Raw genomic sequence first — 22,143 nt, forward strand, 5'->3', positions numbered from 1 at the left:
GGCGTTCCCGAAGTAGTAAAGATAGAGCTTAGAAAAAAAAACATCAGAGGATTTGTTCCAATGTGATCTTGCGATCGATATTAGTTGTTATGTTGTTGGGTCAATAATTGACCTCATTATGCCGGGACAAATGTCAATGTTCCCAGAAAATTGCCGTTATTTTGGCTTCACAACACTATACATACCAGACCGTACCTCATGACGACACAGAGCCTAGACTAGCATAATTGTATGTTGTATGATTTCATTAATATAACAATGTCGGCCCGCCGCTCGCGTTCGGCTGCATCGCCGAGCGTCGCCTGCCGCCCGCGCCGGCTGGAGATCGCCGTGCAAAGTCCCTCAAAAACCGTCACGGTTCTTGTGGCCGCTGAAAGAAATTCAATGTCCAAAAAAGATAGGAAAACGTTTTTGATGTCAAAACACGTGGCACAAATGTCCCATAGGCTACTAAAAATATGGGCGGTACGATTGCCAGACATACGGGAGGAGCAATCTCAAAAACCTTAGAGGGGGAGGAGTGGGAGGGGGGGGGGGCACATCGGCTCCCCACCCTATCAGGACGAGGGTTCATCTTCAATAGAATTCACTCTTTGTATCAAGTTTGCTTACGTTCGCCGAAAACCATCTCTCACATGTACGCTCTCTTCCCCCCCCCCCCCCCCCGATTTACGAAGCTTAACCTCGGGCGGCACGTCGACGACCAGATGGCAGCTCCACAAACGACCAGACCCATGGACATCGCGGAAGTTAGCCGAGCAAGGCCCCCACCCCTCCTCCCCATCTCGCCCCTCTCGTCCCGCGCTGAGCAGCCCGCGCGTCTCGCTGCTCCTCACCCCCCCCCCCTTCCTCAGGTGGAGACCATCGGAGACGCGTACATGGTGGTGGGCGGCATACCGAGCCGCGTGCCCGACCACGCCACGCGTGTGGTCAGCCAGGCCATCGATATGGTGCGGCTGGCCCAGGAGGTGGCCCATCCGATCACGGGAGCGCCGGTCCAGGTCAGTCAGGCGGCGTCCGCGGACAGGAGCACGAGCAGGGGTCAGTGGGGTCGTCGGCCGCCGTAGCCATGTGTTGGGATACAATGTTCGTTCGGACCAGCTTATTATTTAACTGAAATCACCGAAGCTCACAAAGTTCGCAACCAACAGCGGAAATGTCCGTATTTCACGTCTGGTTTTCGGGCACCAAAGGATCTCACAAGCCTCCGCGTGTGCCCGTGACCTGTGCGGCCGTTGACCTCGGTTCGGTGCGGCGCGACAGATCCGGGTCGGCATCCACACAGGTCCGGCCGTGGCCGGCGTGGTGGGTCAGAAGATGCCCCGCTACTGCCTGTTCGGCGACACGGTCAACGTCGCCAGCCGGATGGAGTCGCACGGCGTACCCGGCCGCATCCACCTCAGCGCCGACTGCAAACGGTGAGCAACCGAGGCAGGCCAGTGTCCGGGACCGGCGCGGCCAGGGGCGCGTCCAGGGAGACGCAAACCAGGGATGTGCCCGGCCCGGAGGAACGCTGGCTCTCGCTGCTCTGGTCCATGTCGGATTAGCATGATAAAGGGAGGTTGAACGTGGGCAATTTATTTCCGGCGATGGTACTCTGCCATGTGATTTAATGTTACGGTGACATGATCGGGGCTTTATGATATTCCTCGTCGTGTTTTGCCTTCAACACATTTTATCTGGGGAAATAAATGTAGGTATGTATGGCTTTAACCGGTTGCATATCCGACGTGGCATATCATGTTGCACAAAAAACGCCCACTGCTTACCTAAACCTGTATATATGACCAGTATATCATGACCAGACCAGTAACCCTGACCAGTATCATGCTATCATACCCCACTAGTATATCCGTATTTGAAAATAGTAAATCCTGGTAAATCGAGGTTCGATTACTGTCAGCATAAACACTCCCAAATGCTATTGTCGAAAGCCAGGAACCTAATGCCTTTCTTGTTTATAGGAAGATACAAAAGTCGAATCGGTTAAGGGACTCGGTTAAGGGGTTCGGTTAATGGAGCACATACGCACCCCGCGCTGCAACAAGCTGCGCGCGCTATCGGGCTCTGATGACATCCGTCATTTATCGACAATACTGCACCGAAGTGCAAGCTCGCGTAACGATGAAGGGGCTAGGCAGGCCCGTGCCTGGGTCTCTGCGTTGGTGCGAGCACAAAATACCACAGCCAAAGGCCAGGCCACACCGGCACACGCGCGTGCGCATCTTTATTTGTTCGGTGTCAGACGATGGTCGGCGCGTGGAGGGACGCTGAGCGGGCTACACTAGCACCAGCACATCGCTGTTCACTGGCGTCACATGGCATCACGGCAAAAATCCTTAGGAGAATCCGAAAACGCGGCTGTTCTGTTGCGGAAGGGCTTACGAAATGTCACCTGATTTTTTAATGACTTCAAAATTCGGAGTCGTCACAGTCGACACGATCGATTCGAATCGACCAACGCCGAGACACGTTGCGTGAACTTCAGTTGTGTGTCCGTTTGTTGGAGCATGATAAGTGGACCGGGGCGGCGGGTGACCCCGAGAAGACCGCGGAGTTAGCCGAACAGCCGAGGTGGCGCCACCGTCGCGTCCGTGCGTCGGCGCTGGTGCTGGTGTCCCTCGCCTAGCTGGACTCCTGCCAATCGAGTGCTACGCCGGCGCTAGTGCCAGCGAGCGTGAACACGACTAGAGACTCATGTAAGCGAAAAATCTTGGATGGAATGCTCAAGATGACTGTTAAAATTCGCGATAAGCAAACGCTCCTGGTGAGCATTGATACCGTGATGAGTGGAAGCCCCTAACATACTGGAAGACTTGTAACGAGAAATGGTGGCGACGTGGCATGCCGTGTACGTCAAGGCGTAGAGGTCCACAGGCAGAACAGCACGGGATGGCTTGTGAGGTTGCTTAGGATGTGCTATTGAACTCAATTAGGTATAACTTCCACTGCGTGCACATTGCCCTTTTTCCCCTTTTTGGAACCGATCGGAAGTTATGAAAATGACTTCTCATATCATGTATAGTGCTGGAAAATGCTGGAAAGGCTCCGTTGGTCAGACCGCTGAGGAGCGCATCTTTAATGATGATATGTTCAATAAAGTGTTACACATTTGTATTGGGTTTAACTGAAATAGTCATTTTGAAGATCAATCTGTGCGGTTTACAGCCCTGCCCTTCTTAATACCTAAGCCCCTGTAGTTGCTGGGCTACACGCCTGCAAAGATGTGCAGGCTCTTTCGGGAGATTATTTCAAGGTCACCCAGGTATCGATGACGACATAATAATGACATTCAAATCATGTCATGCCATTCACCATTCCGCGATCAAGGCCGAGAAAAATAGAATTGTCGAGTCGATCATATCTGGCGTCCGTGAGCACGATTTCTACTTTTAGATATAACGGCAATCAGTTCGCTCTCAATAAATGTTATGCAGGGTATGATCAAGTACTTAAGCGATGACATATTGAGGAGGATATTGACTGAACAGAGATATTATGGTGTTTAGAGCAGTTTTTCAACTGAAAAGTATACCAACGGTTATAAGTGAGCTTTATCCATCATATCTCATACTTGTTTCAATATCTCCAAATATGGAATATCCCCTTTAGAGCTGAGAAAATCTGCAGGAATCCTCATATACCCGTCTTCACGTTTTGCATACCAAAGTAGCAAGTCGTGATTAGGTCGCATGTGACGCGAATTGAGCCAACACAAATCGCGTGTTGGCATATGATGATCGATTGCAATGAGAACGCGCTACTCAAAACATTCCCGACCAGCGGAATCCTGGCGAGCCTGGCTTCAGCGTATGAGGCTAGCCCAACATGCCGTCAACATCGACAGAGCCTCACCGACAGTGTGGCGGCGAACGCGATGCCTCGTGAAAAAGACAGACTTCAGCGCGCTTCTGGAGACCGCCGACGTGACGTAAAGTAGTGCCACGGACATTTCCTACAAGTTTTCTCACCTGAAGTGCAGGTAAAAGTAGTCGATTTGCAAGTATTCTGGCAGCCAGGCAGCCGCAATCGTGTCTCGTCGGCGATAAGGTCGGCTCCACCGGGCACGCGAGCACTTATAAGGGGACGCGCGACGTGATCTGAAGAGGCGACGGTCAACCAGCGCCAAAATTAGCTCTCACTGGTGATACCAGCTTATTGAGTCATAAAATAACTCTCATTTGACAGAGCCCCGACGTCAGCCTGAGTTTCTGAGGTCCGATGCAGCGCCCGTCCACCTCTCCATAGCCAGTTAAAACCTGCCTACCGTTTTAAAATGCGATTCACTGCAGGCACAGGCACTCGGCCGAGCCGACATTGTGGCCGACGAGACACGTTTGCAGTCGCCCCCGGGCCACCTTACATACTTTTTGATCGATCAATTTTAACTGAATTTCAAGTGAGAAAACTTGTCAAAAATGTAAACGGCGCTATTTACGTGAGCCTTGGCGTGATCCCGGAAATAGTTTGTAAATCACAAACTTAAGGAGAGTGTGACTCATTTCAGGCCAATGCTGCTTCAATACGATTTCAAGAATACGAGGAGGGGAATAGGGAAGGTGCTGGAATCCCATGCTTCTACCAAAATCTTCTGTCCGTCACATTTCCCTTGAGACCCTCCCATCCGCATCTTGTCGCGCGGCCTCGACGACTTGCACAACTGCAGCTCGCTAGTTTCACTATGTACTTGCACAAAAAAAAACGTAGGAAAGTGAGGGCCCCAGCCGAACGCCGTGGCTCCAGAGCTACGTAGCGTTCCCCGTGCACCCAAGCGAGGTCCAAGAGTAGCGGTTCGCCCTGACCCGTGGTGCGCTGCGCTCGTGCGCGCGACTTGACAAGCCCGCCATCTGTTGGCAGCGGCCAGTAACTACTCGTCATCTCGCCGAGAGGGCCATACATTTTTGATGTATGACATCTCTGAAACCACGGAAAAGCGATGTGTGGCGGTGACGTGTGATTCATCGTGGCTGATGAGACATTCTTGCGTCTTTTGACGACCATGTCTGATCTTCCGTCTCCCTCTTCACAGAAAGCTGGACGAGGAGAGGGGTCCGTTCGCCGTGGAGCCACGAGGCGGCATTGAGATCAAGGGCAAAGGCCACATGGAAACCTTTTTCGTCGCCTCTGTGGGCAACTCGGAGGCCGGAGGCGACCCGGAGGGCGGCACGAGCGCCTCGAACGGCGCGGCCGGCGGCAGCGTCCGCCAGAAGGAGAGCAGCGTCTGCCGCCTCCAGTAGTGCTGGCTGCCGAGAGATGTACAGGCGCTGCGCCGGAAAACGAGAGGTGTACGATATCCCTGTGTATATAGAGGTGTACGATATCGCGCTGGCTATCGAGGGGTGTACAGGTGCCGCGCCGGATCTCGGCGGTGTACGTGCGCTGCGCCGGAGCGCGAGGGGTGTACGGACGCCGCGCCGGATCTCGAGGGGTGTACGGGCGCTGCGCCGGACCTCGAGGGGCGTACAGGCGCTGTGCCGGGTCTCCAGGGGTATACGGGCGCTGCGCCAGGTCTCAAGGGATGTACAGACGCTGCACTGGATCTCGAGGGGTGTACGGGCGCTGCGCCGGATCTCGAGGGGCGTACAGGCGCTGCGCCGGATCTCAAGGGGTGTACGGGCGCTGCGCCGGACCTCAAGAGGCGTACAGGCGCTGCGCCGGATCTCCAGGGGTATACAGGCGCTGCGCCAGATCTCGAGGGGTGTACAGACGCTGCGCCGGATCTCGAGGGGTGTACGAGCGCTGCGCCGGATCTCGAGGGGTGTGCAGGCGCTGCGTCGGTCGCGGCGGAGTGTCAGGGCGTCAGCGGCGGCGGTGGCCGACGACGAGACCGTCAAGGCGACGTGTGGGGAAAGTAACGGAGCGAAGACAAATGCAACCCAAACCGGTCAATTGGTGATTCAAATGAGCAACCACATCCGCTATGTGGTTTAGCCAGCGCGAGGCGCATCGGGGCGCCCGCGGTATGTGCTGTCTTGATTGGCGTTCTGGTTCAGGCAGCCTTAGCTTCAGGGCGCGCCAGAGGGTCGTGCATGTGCTGTGGTGCATGATGGAGGCCCAGGATTCCCACGGCACACAGACCGCCTGTGGTGATCAGCACGGCGCGGTGTGCACAGACCGCCTGTGGTGACCAGCACACCACATATCCGCCCGATGTGTGGTGTGCTGTGCACACCGTGCACACCGTGCACATCGGGCGGATGGACTCGGTGGACTCCGGCAGGCGGACTCCGGCAGGTGGACTCCGGCAGGTGGACTCCGGCAGGTGGACTCCGTCAGGTGGACTCCGGCAGGTGGACTCCGGCAGGCGGACTCCGGCAGGTGGACTCCGGCAGGTGGACTCCGGCAGGTGGACTTCGGCAGGTGGACTCCGGCAGGCGGACTCCGGCAGGTGGACTCCGGCAGGTGGACTCCGGCAGGTGGACTCCGGCAGGTGGACTCCGGCAGGTGGACTCCGTGAGGGAAAACACCACCGTGATGTGTCACGGCTTTCGAGACTTCGAAAGACATCGGGATCAATTACACGACTCAGTGGTGCACTTCATACCGTAACTGCTTTGGTGAGGTGATGGTGTGAAATGGTGGGATAGAGGTGAGCAAGATGGACGCACCGTGTTCACCGCGGATCGCTGCGGTTTGTCGCAGCGGTTGTGAACATTCGCTGTTAGAAACTGGATTCAGGTTGCTTAGCTCATGCTCTGAAAGTCAGTCATCATTGACATCATTTGCACGGTTTGCTTAGAGTATAAATGAACGTTTCTGTTGTTAGGGAATATCCTGTGTACCCTAGTGGAAATAGCTTCGGAGGCGAACAAAATAAATGACAACAACTGGAGTGGATTGTTTGATTGCGGCACATTGCTTGCGGCACATTGCTTGAGAACCTATATACGACCCGATGTGCTCCAGAGCCTTCGATCTCAAGTCGCATGGGATCGCTCCCTGTTTGCTGGTGCATGAAAGGATACATCCACTTTTGGTGAGATAAGCTCTCATGAAGGCACTAATACAGGACGCGACCTCAGCACACCACGCAGACTCATGTCGCTTTCCCGAAACAGTTTCTTCATTTGGGCACCAAATGTGATAGAGCGGACGGTCTTCAGCTTCTTTGGAACATGCTTATGGAGTTCGATGCCCGTTTCTACGCAAAACTGGGCCACGAGCGCCGCAAACATGCACATATCAGGGAAATAATAAGGGAGCTAGGACGACTGCTCCGGGAGCTGAATGCATCAGGCCTAGGATCAGGTCTAGAGCTGTGTATTCACATAATCAAAGTTCATGGAAGTGGTAAGCGCGGTCAAGCAGCTGACCGGTGTAAAGGAGGGTAAATATCATAATCCATTGCTTGCTCTCAAGCTTCAGTAAATGCGCGGGCACAAGGAAAACGAGCGGGATCGCCGACGAAAGCGCCACCAGGATGGCGACTTCCTCCTGCTCTGCCAACGAAATTGGAAGCTGCACGTGCCTTCTCGCGCCTACGACTCTTCACAAAAGGAAATGGAACAAGCCCGTTGAGCTCGCCCTCAATGCGGATGTTCAGTGTTACGAAGGAGGTGTAGAGTGAGTTGGTGCAGGCTCAGCGGGTGTTGGAAAAGGAACGCTTCATCACGAACTATGTCAAGGTGTCGGAAGCTGCGCTGGCATCCATCATTTTGTGTAACCGGCAGAGGCCGGGAAAAGCGTCAAGGCTTACCGTCAGATCATACACTGAAGGCGACCAAACTGTCAATGAGGACATCTTGCAGCACCGTCTCCCTTAGAGCGAGAGCTATGTCATTCGCTGGGACATGTAGTGTTTCGAGGCAAAAGAGGAAGCGACGTGCCCATCATGCTGACAGCCACGATGCGAGGGGCGCTTGACCAGGTGATCGCAGCGGGGGAGGATGCTGGGATCCCTCGCGACTGTCCGCACATTTTCGTCAACAGCGCAGCCCCAGATGCCAGCACGCTCAGAGGCAGCGACTGCGTACTGATATTCGCACGGAAGGCACGCGTAGATAACATCACGGCCATGAAGTACAGAAAGCATGTGGCTAGTGTGCTGCAGCTGCCGCAACTCAGCGAAACCGAGATGGATATCGTGGCTCGCTTTATGGGCCACGACACACGGGTTCACAGGCAGTTAGTTAGGTATTGAGTTTTAAGGACGCTTGAACTGCATGGGCTATTTGCACCCATATTCTTTTGGTAAGAGCCTATGTCAAGAGAACTATAATCAAAACTATGCCAGGAGATTGCCATCAATGTGTTATTCGCCCAGGCAACCGTCAGCTGCGTGTGGGAACCTAAAGCGTAGGAAACAAACCGTACAAGGGCTTTGTGGTCCACCTACCAATTGTATAAACGCTCGTCCACACGCACATTCCAGTGGCGTTCGAGGCGACGAAGGCAGCGCCGTGCCCAAAACGGCAGCCGACGAGGGCAGCAGATGGCTGGCGCGGGTGACGGCGGAGGCCGCCGATTGCTGGCGGTGATTCGGTGTTTTAAGGCGCGTCGGCGGCCGCGGATCACGGCAGCGTCGGAACACCGTCCACCCCACCTCTCCAGAATGTGGCAGCGGCACAGGGAGGTGGTTGGCAGCGTGGACGCTGCTGAACAGGCCGGTTTCGGGGAAGGAGGCAAGGGTTCCGGCTGGGCGCCAGCCACCTGCCCTGCCGCCACCACTGAGAGTCCGTAAGACCTCAGCAGCGAGATGGGCTGAAGAACTGACGTCTTGTCGACGGTAGTGGGCCATTGTGCTGAGCTTTTGGCTTTATCTGCACAGGACGTCCTGGGGAGATGTGCACGCTGGCTTATTGCGATAATGGGGTTTCGTGTGACCGAACCAATGGCATTGGAAACAACAAACGGACGGACTTTCACGCGGGCATAGCCCACACGGGTATCTGATGGTAAATCTGGACGACTGAAAGTGAGAATGATGTTGTTCGTAGCACTAAGTTCTCCTGCTCTCCTAACCAGGATTCTACGCGCGGCGGTTGCGTCGAACTCCGAAAGCTCCTCGACGATTCCGCTCCCACTTACATCACGAAGGTCAGAACAATTTACGACGCCTCTAGATTAGTTTTTTTGTGTTGTGTGGTGTTACTGTCAAACCTACGGTTTTCTCATGCTTCCCGTTCTCACCACGAATACTATAAATGAACTCCTTCGTTTCTAATGCACGCTTAGCCTGCGGACTACTGGCGAACTCTACCTCGATGCTGCCATCCCTCAGCTTGTCACATCTCGTGATGTCTCCGAACTTGCCACAGCCGTTGCGTCGTTGGAAAGGTGACAGGGTGGAAAGCTTTACATCTCCGTTGGAGAAGATCAGAATCCGAGGGCAAGGGGGGGGGGCAAATCCCCCTCGCACCCGGGCCTCAGCGCTGTCCGGCCTCCTTTCAGGGGCCAGGTGTTTGTTGAGTTTTAATGACCCATGCGATTTCTAGCAAGCATTCGGCACCGGGGTTCCCCACCCACCTCGGAGCCCAACTGGGGGACGGTCCAACTCTCCCTCGGGAGGTGGCAACCGCCAGGGCTGCCTCGGTGCCATACGGGGCGAACGACGCCTCCCGCACGGCCAGGTGTGACTGGAGAGGCCCCTCCCAGTCCTGACCGTGGTTCAGCGCCGCCGCCCCTTGACCCCTTAAGCCGCCGCGCGCGGTCAGGCACCACCAACGGAGAGCCGCACGGAACACCCAACCGCAGCGCGAGCGACAAGCCGCTGGACCCGTATGGGGCCCCACGGCCCCCCCCCCCCCCCCACCCCCCCCGGATATCCTGGCCAAAGTGGAGTGTTGGGACGCGCCGTGACCGACCCGCACGACGCGCCCTTCAACCAACAGGATCCGATCAACCCGGGGACGCGGACGAGGGGGCACGGCGACCCCGATGAAACAAGGATGAGGAGTGGTGATAGGGCCGGATGCGGGAAAGCGGGTAATGGGAAAGGAGCGGGTGGCGTAAGGAGCAGGAGCTCACGTACCGGCAGGGTCGCTACGCCCTGAGGGGAACAGGTTGCGCTGTCCATCCGTTGCCGGAGCTGGGACTCGAGGGGGCGCTAGTCCCCTACACCGACCGAAGCCGGTGCCCCTGCTGGCTGGCGTTAAGCTGCGTGTTTGAGTCATATTTTGATGGCATAAATAGTCCCAAAAACACATGCAACAACGTTAAAAACTTCCCACTCTGAAAAGGCCGACATGATCATCCAACAGCATAACAAGTAGCCTGCCGGTTTGAAGTAGCAAAATCCATCAATCAAACAATTTGTGTTTGTACTTCGGGCCTCAGAAGTAGATCCTATGATCAGGTTCGTATGTGTTCACAATTTTCCAGTATGTTTCGGTATCAAGGATCAATTTGAAATTTTGTTGAGGGGCCTTTTGGGATGTCAGCTCGCTCAGAAGACTTTGCGGAAGAATCTTCCAGGACTTTTGGAACTTTGCCCGAATCTTGTCGTAGGATCTTTTGAGATCCAGAACGTTTTTCCTGATGTCGAAGATTTTCCGCGAGAGCTGAGATCTTTGCGTTTAATTACATGTATGCTTTGTAATGAAGGGCTATGAAGCGCACCATCTGCCTGACAGTTTCCATTTCCGCGCTATTCCTCTCAACGATTCTGCTTTCCTTTGTGGCGTCGTTGCAGCCCCATCACGACCAGGCGACCGGCCGCGACCGGACGTGGCCCGCGTGACTCACCTTCCGCCGGGGTGACGCACGTCCCGCACCACAGCCGGTCCACATCAGAACCTGCTGTCCGCCAGCTCGCGCCTCAGTTGCTCGAGCTGCCACGTCAGCGTCGCGGTGTGGGCATGGCCTGGTCCCGTGCACAGAGCGGCTGGTGGTTCGATGCCGCCAATCCACAGGCCAGCATCCAGCCACTAGCCAGGGTGGAGTGACACTAGTGACTATCTCCAGATGCAGGGGTTGGCATAAAAAGGTATTTCTCCAGATGCAGGGGGTTAGCATAAAACGGGCCTTGCTGTGCCCCGTGCGCCACGTTTGTATTCAGATTCGGATCCCTCCGTCGCCTTGTGCCGCCTGCGCTTACTCTTGCGCCAGCCGAGCTGCCCGTCAGTCTCTCTTTCTTCCCTCAGCCGAGAGTTATCGCTGGTCACAGCAGCGCTGCTTTCTCCGAACAAAGGCTTACAGGTTGCGGTCGCCTCGGTATGGGCCGGCAGCCAACAACGTGGGAGAGGGCTTGTCACGCAAACAACTGGCAAGACGCGCCGGACCAACCGTGGGCTTTGCTGAAGTAACACCACACGTAAGGTGACCAGGACAGTGATCGCCGGCACTGGGGCGTTGCGCCGCACTCGGCTGCTGAGGCCAAATCGCTGAGACCTGACTCTCATCCTGGAGGGAAAGGGCACCGCGGGGGATCGAACCCCGTATCTCATGACAGAGATCGGTGGCCTCGATTGCGGTCTGCGGGTCAGTAATGAGAACATCACGCCGCGTGCGCAGCGAGTGTGAGGAAGATGGCGATGCGGTCAGTGTAGGCCTCGCCGCATTATATCTCAAGGATTCTGCATTAGCACGGGCCGCTCGGCCATTGTTGAATTACACCGGACCGCGAAACCGTCAATTTCACGAATTCCAAATGGTGCCCAGTTCAATTCATCAAAGCAAATATATTCCACATCATAAATCGTGTTAGTCCATCTCATTTCACGATTCAACAGAACGTGCCGAATGAAGCGCGCTTGGCAAGTCACCACTTTCTACCGCGACAATCTACTTTTCAGCGCATTCTAATTCATACGAGCTGGCCGATTCCCCTGCTGCAATCCAACCCTAACTGACGTGCTTCAGAAATTGTGCCATCCGTTCCAGTACAATCAATGTATTAAACGTATATATATATATATATATATATATATATATATATATATATATATATATATATACATATATATATACATACATATATATGTGCATATATATACACCTATATATAGGTACACGCATATATCCACGGGTCTATGTATATATATATATATATATATATGTTTATATATGTATATATATATGTATATATGCATATATATACATATATATATATGTATATATATATATATATCCGTATATTTCTTCAGATTGTAAAGAGCCCTAACTGTTAGCCATGGAGATGAAACCAATTGAATGACTTCGATAATTTATGCAAAGTAAAACAGGGGAATAACTTTATACAACGCACAAATAGCGTGGCAGTGTCTCAGCGAAAGCAACTGAGATAGCCGTAAACATGCCGTAACGGGTAGTTGGACGAAAATGGGCCGGCAAACAAGAAGCATGATGAACATGCAGGTGGCGTACAGAGCACATGAAGAGCGACATCCGGGTTACAAAACAAAGGCGAGGGCGATCGCGCCAGGGACGGTCCCTAGCCACCGCTGTTCCCACGGTCCCTAGCCACCGCTGTTCCCACATCACAACAAGCGCACTCAGAAGTTAGAGACACCGTGCAGCGCTGTGGGCAGAGGGAGGGAGCACTTCGACGCCGTCGGAAGCTCGTCACTCACACACGCTCGCCGGCAGTCGGCTACTCAGGCCATGTAAAAATGGGTCAGCCCGGTGAGACAGAGACCAGATAGAAACACGAACGCCATCCGCTCGTCCAGCCGAAGCGTAGACCCGGCGGCAGTGGCGCCAGGTGCTCCGTGGCTGCCAGCGGGTCCACCGCTGTTCCCCGGCGCGCCGCTGGCACCGCCGAATCCACCGCCGCTGCCGCCCGGTGCACCGCCGGCACCTCCGAATCCACCGCCGCTGCCGCCCGGTGCACCGCCGGCACCGCCGAATCCACCGCCGCTGCCGCCGCTGCCGCCCGGTGCACCGTCAGCACCGCCGCCACCGCCGAATCCGCCGCCGCTGCCGCCCGGTGCACCGCCGGCACCTCCGAATCCACCGCCGCTGCCGCCCGGTGCACCGCCGGCACCTCCGAATCCACCGCCGCTGCCGCCCGGTGCACCGTCAGCACCGCCGAATCCACCGCCGCCACCGCCCAATCCGCCGCCGCCGCCTCCTGGTCCACCACCATTGCCGCCGGCACCGCCTCCGAATCCACCGCCGGCGCCGCCAGGAGCTACATCGTCCAGACGCGAAAAGGTGGTGTGAGTAGACGCTCGCAACGGTGACGCTTAAAGTGGGCGGTACTAAACCAGAGGACATCGCGCGATTTGGCTTGGAAAAGTATCGTACCTGAGCTGAATGGCAAAAAGCTGTGACAGGCTCTCATCATACAGATTGTGCCATCTTTCAGATGATGCTAATTTGGGCTTCAGAACGTGCCGACTACGTAAGTCATATAGCCCATAGCCTTACATTCAACAGATCAATGATAAAAGCAAGGAGACAAGGTTTCGTTACATAGATGACATGAAATTACACGTCTTAAAGGCAATGGAAAATATGTTCATCACAACACCAGGAACACTAAAATCATCTTCAGGATACCAGAGACCGTCTGGCCCACGGACGCTGGTTCAAAATGCCCAAAGCGCGTGCCGCATGAAAGGACCCCACAGCGAAGGCATCGCGGTTGATCTTCCTCTCATGGAAGGAATCGGTGAGAGGCGAACGTATGCTTTAAGGATCGGACCATAACCGAAAATGCAAATGAATGTAAGGAAAATGTCATTGAGCAAAAACGTAAAAGAACGCCATGAGAAAAGGCCAACAAGCGCGCACACAAGCCCTGTCGAGGAATTCCCACATTTACATCAATAACACCACCTTGCGACGCGTGGAAGTACCAAAAGTCAGTCATGCCGTCCGCTACAGCAACGAATCTTACGCGGCAACTCTGTCAGTCAGTCTGGGTCATAAAATGTTCCATAATGTAATGAAAGGATGAAGTAACGGGAACTATATTCAATAATTCTTAGAATTATGCATATTTATGCAGTCCCTTGAGCTTGAGAAATAACATTTCCATGTAAGTTGTTGCCTGCATAACTTGACATGGGATGCCTGCCTCAATACCTTTAAAAGTGGATTAGTCCCTTTAACAATAACACCATTGTTTGCTTGATAACGTCGTTTAACCACTGCCTTCAGGTATGCAGAAGGTCGGTAACTGCCAGCTTAATACCGGAAAAAAGGTTCCCACAAGTCGTTTTGCACCTGACGCATCCGCCATGCTCTTGACGGGACGCAACAGTGCCCGGGCGTTGCCTTCGGTCGCCAACATGACGTCCTTATATAAAGTGCTACATTCGCCAATGCTCAGTTGTTTCCTTGGCAGTGCAGTGGGGGAACTGAGGCATTCTCTTAGTGACCTTCCTTTTCAGTCAGTCTGTAATGATGGTGAGGGGTTTGTTATGAGTGCTTGTTGCGTAGCCAATCTCTTAAACCACCCTGGACCAGAAGTTTTATCTCCTTTGCAAGGTGTAGCATAACTTGCAGTCTCTGACGTGGGTTTCAGGTCAGGTTTGAATACTCTCTTTCTCCAGACGGTGCTGGTGGTCCGACCCATTCAACGGCGCAAGTTTCGTCTCCTGTTATGATTCTGCACGCTGAGGTACTTGAGATAGCAAACCGCGATGGCTGGTACAATCTATCACTGGGCATTGTGCAGAACACTAGACCGATTTTGCGCTTATTTTGGATGGCTCACAGCAGAATTTTGCTCTTGCCTACGGATAACAACCAAAATCAGGCGAAACTGCAGTGTGAGCGCTCACGTTGCAGAATACTCAATATAACAGTCTGGATGATTTTAAACGCGATCGCGACTGGCGCTGTAATACACACCTTGATAAATAGCAAAACCGCCGTTAAAAAAATGATATGAGCGTGTCACTTTCGCGATAGTGCAAACCTTGTCAACATCACCGTCATTGCTCGCGATCACTTATGGCAACACTGAAGTTACGGCTGTTATTTATATATCACTAAGGACATGCACATCGCAAGTATTTAGGGCATTGCTTTTATCTCGCACGTGACAGCACAACTCGACCCTTCATAAGTGGAGCGTGCACATAGCCGCCTCATGAAAGCACACGATGCCAACAACGGTAACATGCTGAAATCACAACGTACCTCCGAACTGAGATCACATGAGATCACATGAGATCAAAGCTGAGAACACAACGTACCTCCGGACTGTGCTGCCGCGCTCGCGACCAGCACCAGTACAGCCAGGATAGTCTTCATGGTTGGAGTGAGTGGCTACTGCGCAGGCAGGTCCCTTAAGTCCTGGTGCTCCTCCCCACACGTGACGTAGTGGCGTGCAGTCACCTCCAGCGGCAGAGGCTGCACAACTACGTACGTGGCCAGGGGCGGATCCAGGGATGAGGAGGTGTGGGGGAAGCGCGGCTTGTGTCCCTCCACGGAAATAGCCTGTAACAAAACACGTTGTTTTGCTGGATCCACCACTGACCGTGGTTTATGTCTGACGACACCGCTGCGTACCCAGAACCGTGTCTCTTACCCCGAGTTTTCCACTGATAAAGTCGCTTTTGCCAAATACGGTCCCAGCCTCCGCGAGCCAGAGTCAGAGGCACGGGTCGCGGCCGCCCAGGGATTCCCCGGCCGCCTGACTCTGCGGCTTTGGCGGGCCCAGCCGCTTCGGAACCGGGCGGAGAATCGCCAGACGAGCGGCGGGTGAGCCGCTGCGTAGGCCACGCTTTGGCTGCGGTTGATTGGTCATTGGAATTTTCGGGTGCGTCGACTGCTGCGGTCATCTTGCACCCAGAGTAACGACATTACCTTATTAGTGGGGTGTACATAAAATTGAAAAGTCAACATCTTTCGGCAAAAGAAATAACTGTTTTAGTTCCGAGAGCCAGAAGTGTGACACATTCCCTCGCAGAGGCTCAGGGACCAAATGTGGTACCTTAAGTGTCGCAGTCGTTTCTCCGCAAAATGTTGACACGAGCCGAGCACGTGGTATGCTATAGGATGTGCATCACATCGCTGACGGGCAGGCCCAACGACCGAGATCCGCGGATAGCTGAGGGTCGCATGCATATGGCCGATGCACAGTTTGCAGATGATCCGCACCTTGCAGAAGCAAGAGGGCCAAAGCCCGAGCTGAGGTTGCATTGTTTGAGCTTGTTGCTGGCCGTTGCACCCCAGCAGCGCCATCGTATGTTATACAAAAAACTTTATTGCCGAGTAAAAGCCTTCGGCAGGGATTGATAAATCGCGTATGCATGGCGCCTGTGCTGACCGCTACATAGCAGCGTCAATCAACACGTTCTTCGCAATTCCAGCGTGGCCAGGAATAAAAAAACATGTAACTTCCTTTCCGGCCCAATCCAGTGCTGCCAGACAGCTCAAAAACCATGTACGAGGTTCTGCAACAGATCTGGCCCTTCTTGTGGTTGGTTGGCATAGATTCGGCACCATGATAGTTGCCGACCGGCCCGGCGCCGGGGAGGGAGCAGAGGGTTTAAGCCGGACGCTACCGCCCGCCGCAGACTGGTCGGCCGGCACGGAGGGAGCTCGGACTGCCTGCTGGGAGTCCGGTGTACGAGCCGAGGGTGAGAATGAGAGACCAAACGACCTCTGGAGTCCACGAACTGGATGACAGTCATTTGTGTGACAACATTGTTGTGCGGCAAAACAGTTTTTACTTCAGACGCGTACGAGGGCTTAGGCAGACTCGTATAGTCTCTGGCCTCTCGAAAATATATGGTTTTGGAGGTTTTAACGACAGCACTTCTCTTTCCCTACCGCACTCTGATGATGATTTGGGCTTTGGGGCGTACCGACTACAATAGCCATATGACGCCAATATCTTTCTTGTGATTCAACAGATGTGTGCCCACTCGAGATCCAGACAGCGACGCCAGCTGGCGGTCGGGTCCGAACGCCGCCGTCTCCTCCCACGCCGCCGTCGCGTCGACCCGGGGACGTGGCACGGGCCCAAGAACGACCACGTGGTGTCTTTGGGCGGTCCCGACACCGCTGCCCTGATCAGGTTCACCGGGGCCGCGCTGATCTTGTCGTTCCGGGCGTAGATGCAATTCTGGCCAGGCTAGAAAACGACCAGTCCGGTCGGGACCCCCCACTTCGATGGGACCTCCTCCCACAGGCCCACGGTCCCCTGCAGGAGGCCGCCTGGCGTGTCCAGGTGTTGCCGCCTGTGGCCACGTTCATGGCCCTGGCGGTCCTAAACACCCTCCTGGCGTGGGAATCGCCGATGATCAGGTGGAACCCGTTCACGGGTATGGCCTTTGTTGCATGGTCCGAGGTAAGGCTGTCCACCAGCGGCCGAGGCCGTTCGAGCGATACCAGGCCCCGAGCCGGCGGCCGGCGGCGGGCCGTGCGCCAGCGCCGCAGCCGGGCCGGGACCCGACGGGCCGCCGCTCTCCAGCTGACGGTCCAGGTGACACACCCGTCTCTCCAGACTGGTCAGCCTCCCCTCCAGCGACTGGTTCTCCCAGGCTGGAGGAACGTCAGCCGCGGCTTCCAGGCGCGCCTCGAGCAGGGCGATGCGGGCGTGCAGCTGAAGCGTCTTCCCCACCCAGGCCGCTCGGTCGCCGCCGATCAGCTCCAGGTCCGTGTCGATCTCCTCCATGTAAGACATGGCACCTGAAAACCGATAATAACAGCGGCAGACACTTTTCTCATCTGGGCGGTGTACCGTTCGGGGGCTTAACAATTTGTTCACTGTGAGTACGATACAGTATGTCCGGCTGTTGGTCTACCCACCCCAGCAGCAGTAGCTCCTCGGCTCCGCTGTCCGCCTCGGATAATTCATCGCGGCGCGGGGAACCTGCTCCTGATTCCGGGTTCCCGTGTCGTTTGCTCTCTGTGGTCCCGGATCATGTTTATCGGTATAGGTTTTCAGCCTGTTGTGGCGGAGAACAACCTCACCCCGCCGCGGTAACCGCATGCGATACACCACCCAAGCATCGCCCCAAGGCCTCTCGATCACACTTCCCGGTCTGGTGAACGGTAACCCTAATTTCGGCCTGCCGCCTGCCGCGGCTGTCGGATCCGCCACCGTGGCCTTCTCTCCCGCCTTGTATCGAACCTCATGCACACTTAAAAAGACGAATCGTTCTCAGACAGATGCTGAGGGCGCTCCGGAACTGCCCCCGGGGAGACAAGAGGTCGACGAGGAGCCCTGGTCGATGCGTGTAAGTTTTTGATCTTGCGAAGGAATGTTCATCCTTAAACGCGCTCGACGTCAAATCGAGTGCAAAACAAACCAGCCTGTTTCGACTTTAGAACGATTTGGTGAGGGAAAGAAATATTGTGGAATGCGTTGTATCCCGTCCCTTTGTTTTGAGCGCTGGCCCCAGGTCACTGAGGGTGGGGTTCCTTAATTAGGTAGTTCTCGGTCTAAGTTAACAACACCGCTAATTGATGCTTGTTCCACCGGGTCCGACCTCAACAACCCATGCTGGTACGCGGGTTCCATGGACAATGTTGTTCTTACCGCGGACTGAAAGTGAAGTACCACAAACGGGTCCTAGCATGCTGTTCAATGCCACCACACTTTTGCCTCGTAACCAACATGACTTGCAAGTCGGTTGCAAAGCAATATTCGAAGAGAACACATGTAGGTGTTAATTTTATGATGCAAGCACAACGCCGCGAGATGTTCTACACCGTGGATGCAGTCAGCAGAAGCCCGGCCGCGCCGACTGAACAATTCGAGAAACTGTTTATTGGAATAACGGCAGGTGGACAAACCGTTGCGGTTTGAGTCCGCTTTCATTGTTGAAGACACACCATCTCCTTTTACTTCCGCAAGTCAGAATGCAACCTGAATCTAATGACAACGTCATCAAAAGATCACACTTCTATCCGTGTGTCCCTGAGAAATACCGGCCGCAAACATTTTGCTCTACTGCAACTCGCTTATACAACGTCGAAGGAGCTGAACGGGTGCTTCGTACGCTTGAGCAAAGCGAGACTTCAGGGGAGGCGGCCACCTGGGAGTGCCCAAAATTCAATGTTGCATCCATCTGTGTGTTGTTATTTAAGTTTCCCAGTGTGATGGGCCAACGCGCGCGGACGGGGTTCGTCTGTCTGTCGAGGTCTGTCTAAACACACCGAAATTACGGTGACCAATGGCGATATGTGTCATGCCAGTGGCGTACGCCGCTAGACGATGGATTGCCATCGTACACTGTGTCCCATTGTTAAATGCGGAACATCGCGAAACGCAGGGCATCAGTTGTGCGCTGTTCATGTCTGTTGCTCCATTTCACAGCGTCTCGCTTAAGAGCGGGGCTGTTCCAGCCCAACAGCCAAATATCAACCGGCTCAGCGAGCGTCTCGTTGAAGACCTATGCTGCTGCTACCGAAACCCGCGGCGTGTGGATGGCGTTGTTGTGCCGCGCTGGAGGGTGGTGTCGGGCCACCTGGCCGAGCTCCGAGAAGCCCTCCTAAATATCCAGCAGTGGAAGCCCACACGGGCATCGTGCTTGCACATCTGAACCAGCATACACAGCCGTCGTGGTCAGTGTTCAAATATGAAACATTCAGTAGTTGCGACGTTGCATACGCGATTGCTACCAATTCCGCAGACCTGCGTATGTATCTGCAACTAATCCTGTTCGCTACATTCTCAGATGGCCTCCCGATCGGATGGACAGATGGCAATTTTATCGGTGCCCGTGCACCCTTGCCACCAAAGCCGCTAATGAACCGTCTTGCGCCCATGCGGCACACCAACATAACTATGAACCCATTGCAATCTGGGTAGGCGTCCGACAATCACCCACTGCAGATCCCAAGTAATTATTACATACACGATGCCCACGTTCACGGACAACCTGTGGTCTCTCCAGGTACAACGCCCGGGCGAAAGCCCTGGAGCGCAAGTCGCTGTTGCAGGGGGTGCAGCTGCCGCCTGCTCGGCCTGTTGCTGCCGCCTCCCGCCCCGCCGCTGGAGCTGCGCGTGGTAAACATCCATCGACGGGCGCACCAGTTTATCTTGCCCACAACTACAGTTGGACGAGGAGGACCGTGTCGCCCGGCCACTACTCACCGGCGGTCGCCATCACCGGGGCCGACGCCAGCCAAGCGTGGTTACGTTAGAAGCAGCACAACAAATAAATGCTCTCGGTGCGGGGCCCAAGTCTCCCGCGACTCAGAACATAGGCGGGTGGGAAAGAGTCCCGCAAAAAAATTACTGTCCAGCGGCAAAGCCGAATAGGTCTTACGACGAGCGGTTTGACCAGTTGTGGTTTTTTTTTAGACGCTTCTGTCTTCGTTCCACAGTTTGAATGATTGCTTCGCAAGCCCGCCCGCCAACCGCCAACCAGTCTTAGAAGTACCCGGGTAAAGACTTTAGGACCATCTGCATATAGTCCGTTGGCTGTGTGCACTACTAGTGTCACTACTCAATGAACAAGATATGAGCAAACAAACTTATTTGAATTATTTCAGTGACAAATTTCACTATCAACGATTCATCGCAGCACTTGACTGTTATTTCTTTGTGGCCTCAGATTCCCGAATCTTAAACTTTCGCCACCATGTTTTGCCGTTGACCTGGAATGTCACGATAGCATGGTAAGGGTCACGGCTCACGCAACAAGCACTGCTAAGCGCCAGTTCTAATCTCTATCATCCGTTCATTTCAAAGGTTCGATCTGGGTGCTTACAAGACACTGAAGTGAGTCATTCGTCGCAGCCTTTGCGACTGTGCGCGGAAACTACTCGTCGGTTTGTTCAAAATTGACATGGACATTGGTACGGTGAAGACAAAAAGGTCACTGAGAACGCCGACAATTGGGTCTTCGGTACACCTCTCTTCTCGGAAGGGAACCGCATGACGGCAGGTACCAACAAAGTTAGTTAACGAAGCGTGACATCAGCGGTGGGATATTTGGCTTTTATCAGTTGGGCCACGTGCTGATACGCGCCAGAAATGCCGATGGTGGAGGAAAAGCCCGATTCAGGCCGTAAAGAGCGTTCATCAAGCACGTTCAGGCCGCCGACATTTTCTGGAGGTGATCCTGAAGCATTTTTTAGGCAATTCAAGAGAATCGCGAGAGCCAATGGATGGAATGAAACTCATCAGCATGATGTGCTACCGGCTCTATTCGTGGGTAGCTATGAGTGGATAGTAGTTTATTTAGACGAGACCCGACCTGTGAGTGTGGAAGAAGTGGCAAGATGACTGTAGAGAAGTTATGTCCAGGGGAGAAACGCAGGGAAATGCTACATTCTTCGGGGAGATAAAAATGAAAGAGACTGATGAACCCAGGGCGTTTGTGAGTAAGCTACAAGAGCTGATACGTGCAGCCTTGCCAGATGTGGACAAAGAGACAAGAGAAAATCTAGTGATTGAAAGGATACCCAAGGCCGTCCCTGAAAAGGAGCCGCTCCAAACGCTGGACATGGACACATACTCGATAGAAGCTTACATCCGCAAGTTGGAGAGAATACAGTCAGCTGAGAGGATGCAGAAGGAGCTCCATGGTCCTGGCTCTGCAGAAACCCATCCTGTTCGCCAGACCAGGCAAGGTGCAGTGAGGCAGAGATGTTCGGAGGAGCAGTGGGCCATGTTTCGTGTGCGGGAAGATGGGTCATTTTGCGGCTCAATGTTACAGTAGGGCCAACTCTTCAAGAGGACAGACAACTGATGGGCAGAAGAAGGTGGAAGGACAGGCACTGAAATGTTTCCCAATGTGGAGGAGTGGGGCACATCAGCAGGCAGTGTCCGAGTCCCAGAGGAACACGGGTAGTGCCAGAGAAGAGACCAGATCAGCAGCCAGTCAGGAGGGTTGAGAACTCTGCCCCAGCGGAGGCGAGGATGCTAGCCACACTACAGGGAATTGAGGTCCCTGTTATCGCAGACACGGGCAGTCCTATCAGTCTGGTCAGTGAGACTCTAGCTGCTCAGGTAGGAGAGGGGTGGACCTCATCACAGGAAGACTTGAGGGCTGCTAATGGGACAGCATGTCCGAACTCTAGACACGACAAGTCTGGAAGTTGGGATTGGGAGCAAGAAGATAGTGCACAGTTTTATCGTGGTGGAGGACATGCTGGATTCTGCTCTCGTGGGCTAGATGTTCTTCGCAAGCTGGGTGCTATGGCTGACTGTGGGAGAGAAGAGGTAATACTTGATGGCCTGATGTTCCCATGGGACAGGAGTATTAGAATGTCAGCCCCTGTCACATGTTCAGGCCGCTCAGAGACCTTCATGAGGGTGTACCGGGTTGGCCTCATCAGACCCATGCT

At 54.3% G+C, this 22,143-nt stretch overlaps 1 protein-coding gene across 1 annotated transcript in view; it reads left to right on the top strand.

Annotated features, from left to right (window-relative positions):
- The window catches only part of LOC119095806 (guanylate cyclase soluble subunit beta-2), a 6,814-nt gene extending 1,577 nt beyond the window's left edge, over positions 1 to 5,237 (top strand). Inside the window, exons 4-6 of the mRNA XM_037218660.1 lie at positions 855 to 1,001; positions 1,264 to 1,418; positions 5,030 to 5,237. Coding sequence (XP_037074555.1) covers positions 855 to 1,001; positions 1,264 to 1,418; positions 5,030 to 5,237 — 510 coding nt within the window. The remainder of the gene's footprint in view (positions 1 to 854; positions 1,002 to 1,263; positions 1,419 to 5,029) is intronic.
- The last annotated feature ends 16,906 nt before the right edge of the window (positions 5,238 to 22,143 follow it).

This window comes from Pollicipes pollicipes, unplaced genomic scaffold (assembly GCF_011947565.3).
Source record: "Pollicipes pollicipes isolate AB1234 unplaced genomic scaffold, Ppol_2.1 Scaffold_4219;HRSCAF=4965_pilon_pilon_pilon, whole genome shotgun sequence".
NCBI lineage: Eukaryota > Metazoa > Arthropoda > Thecostraca > Pollicipedomorpha > Pollicipedidae > Pollicipes > Pollicipes pollicipes.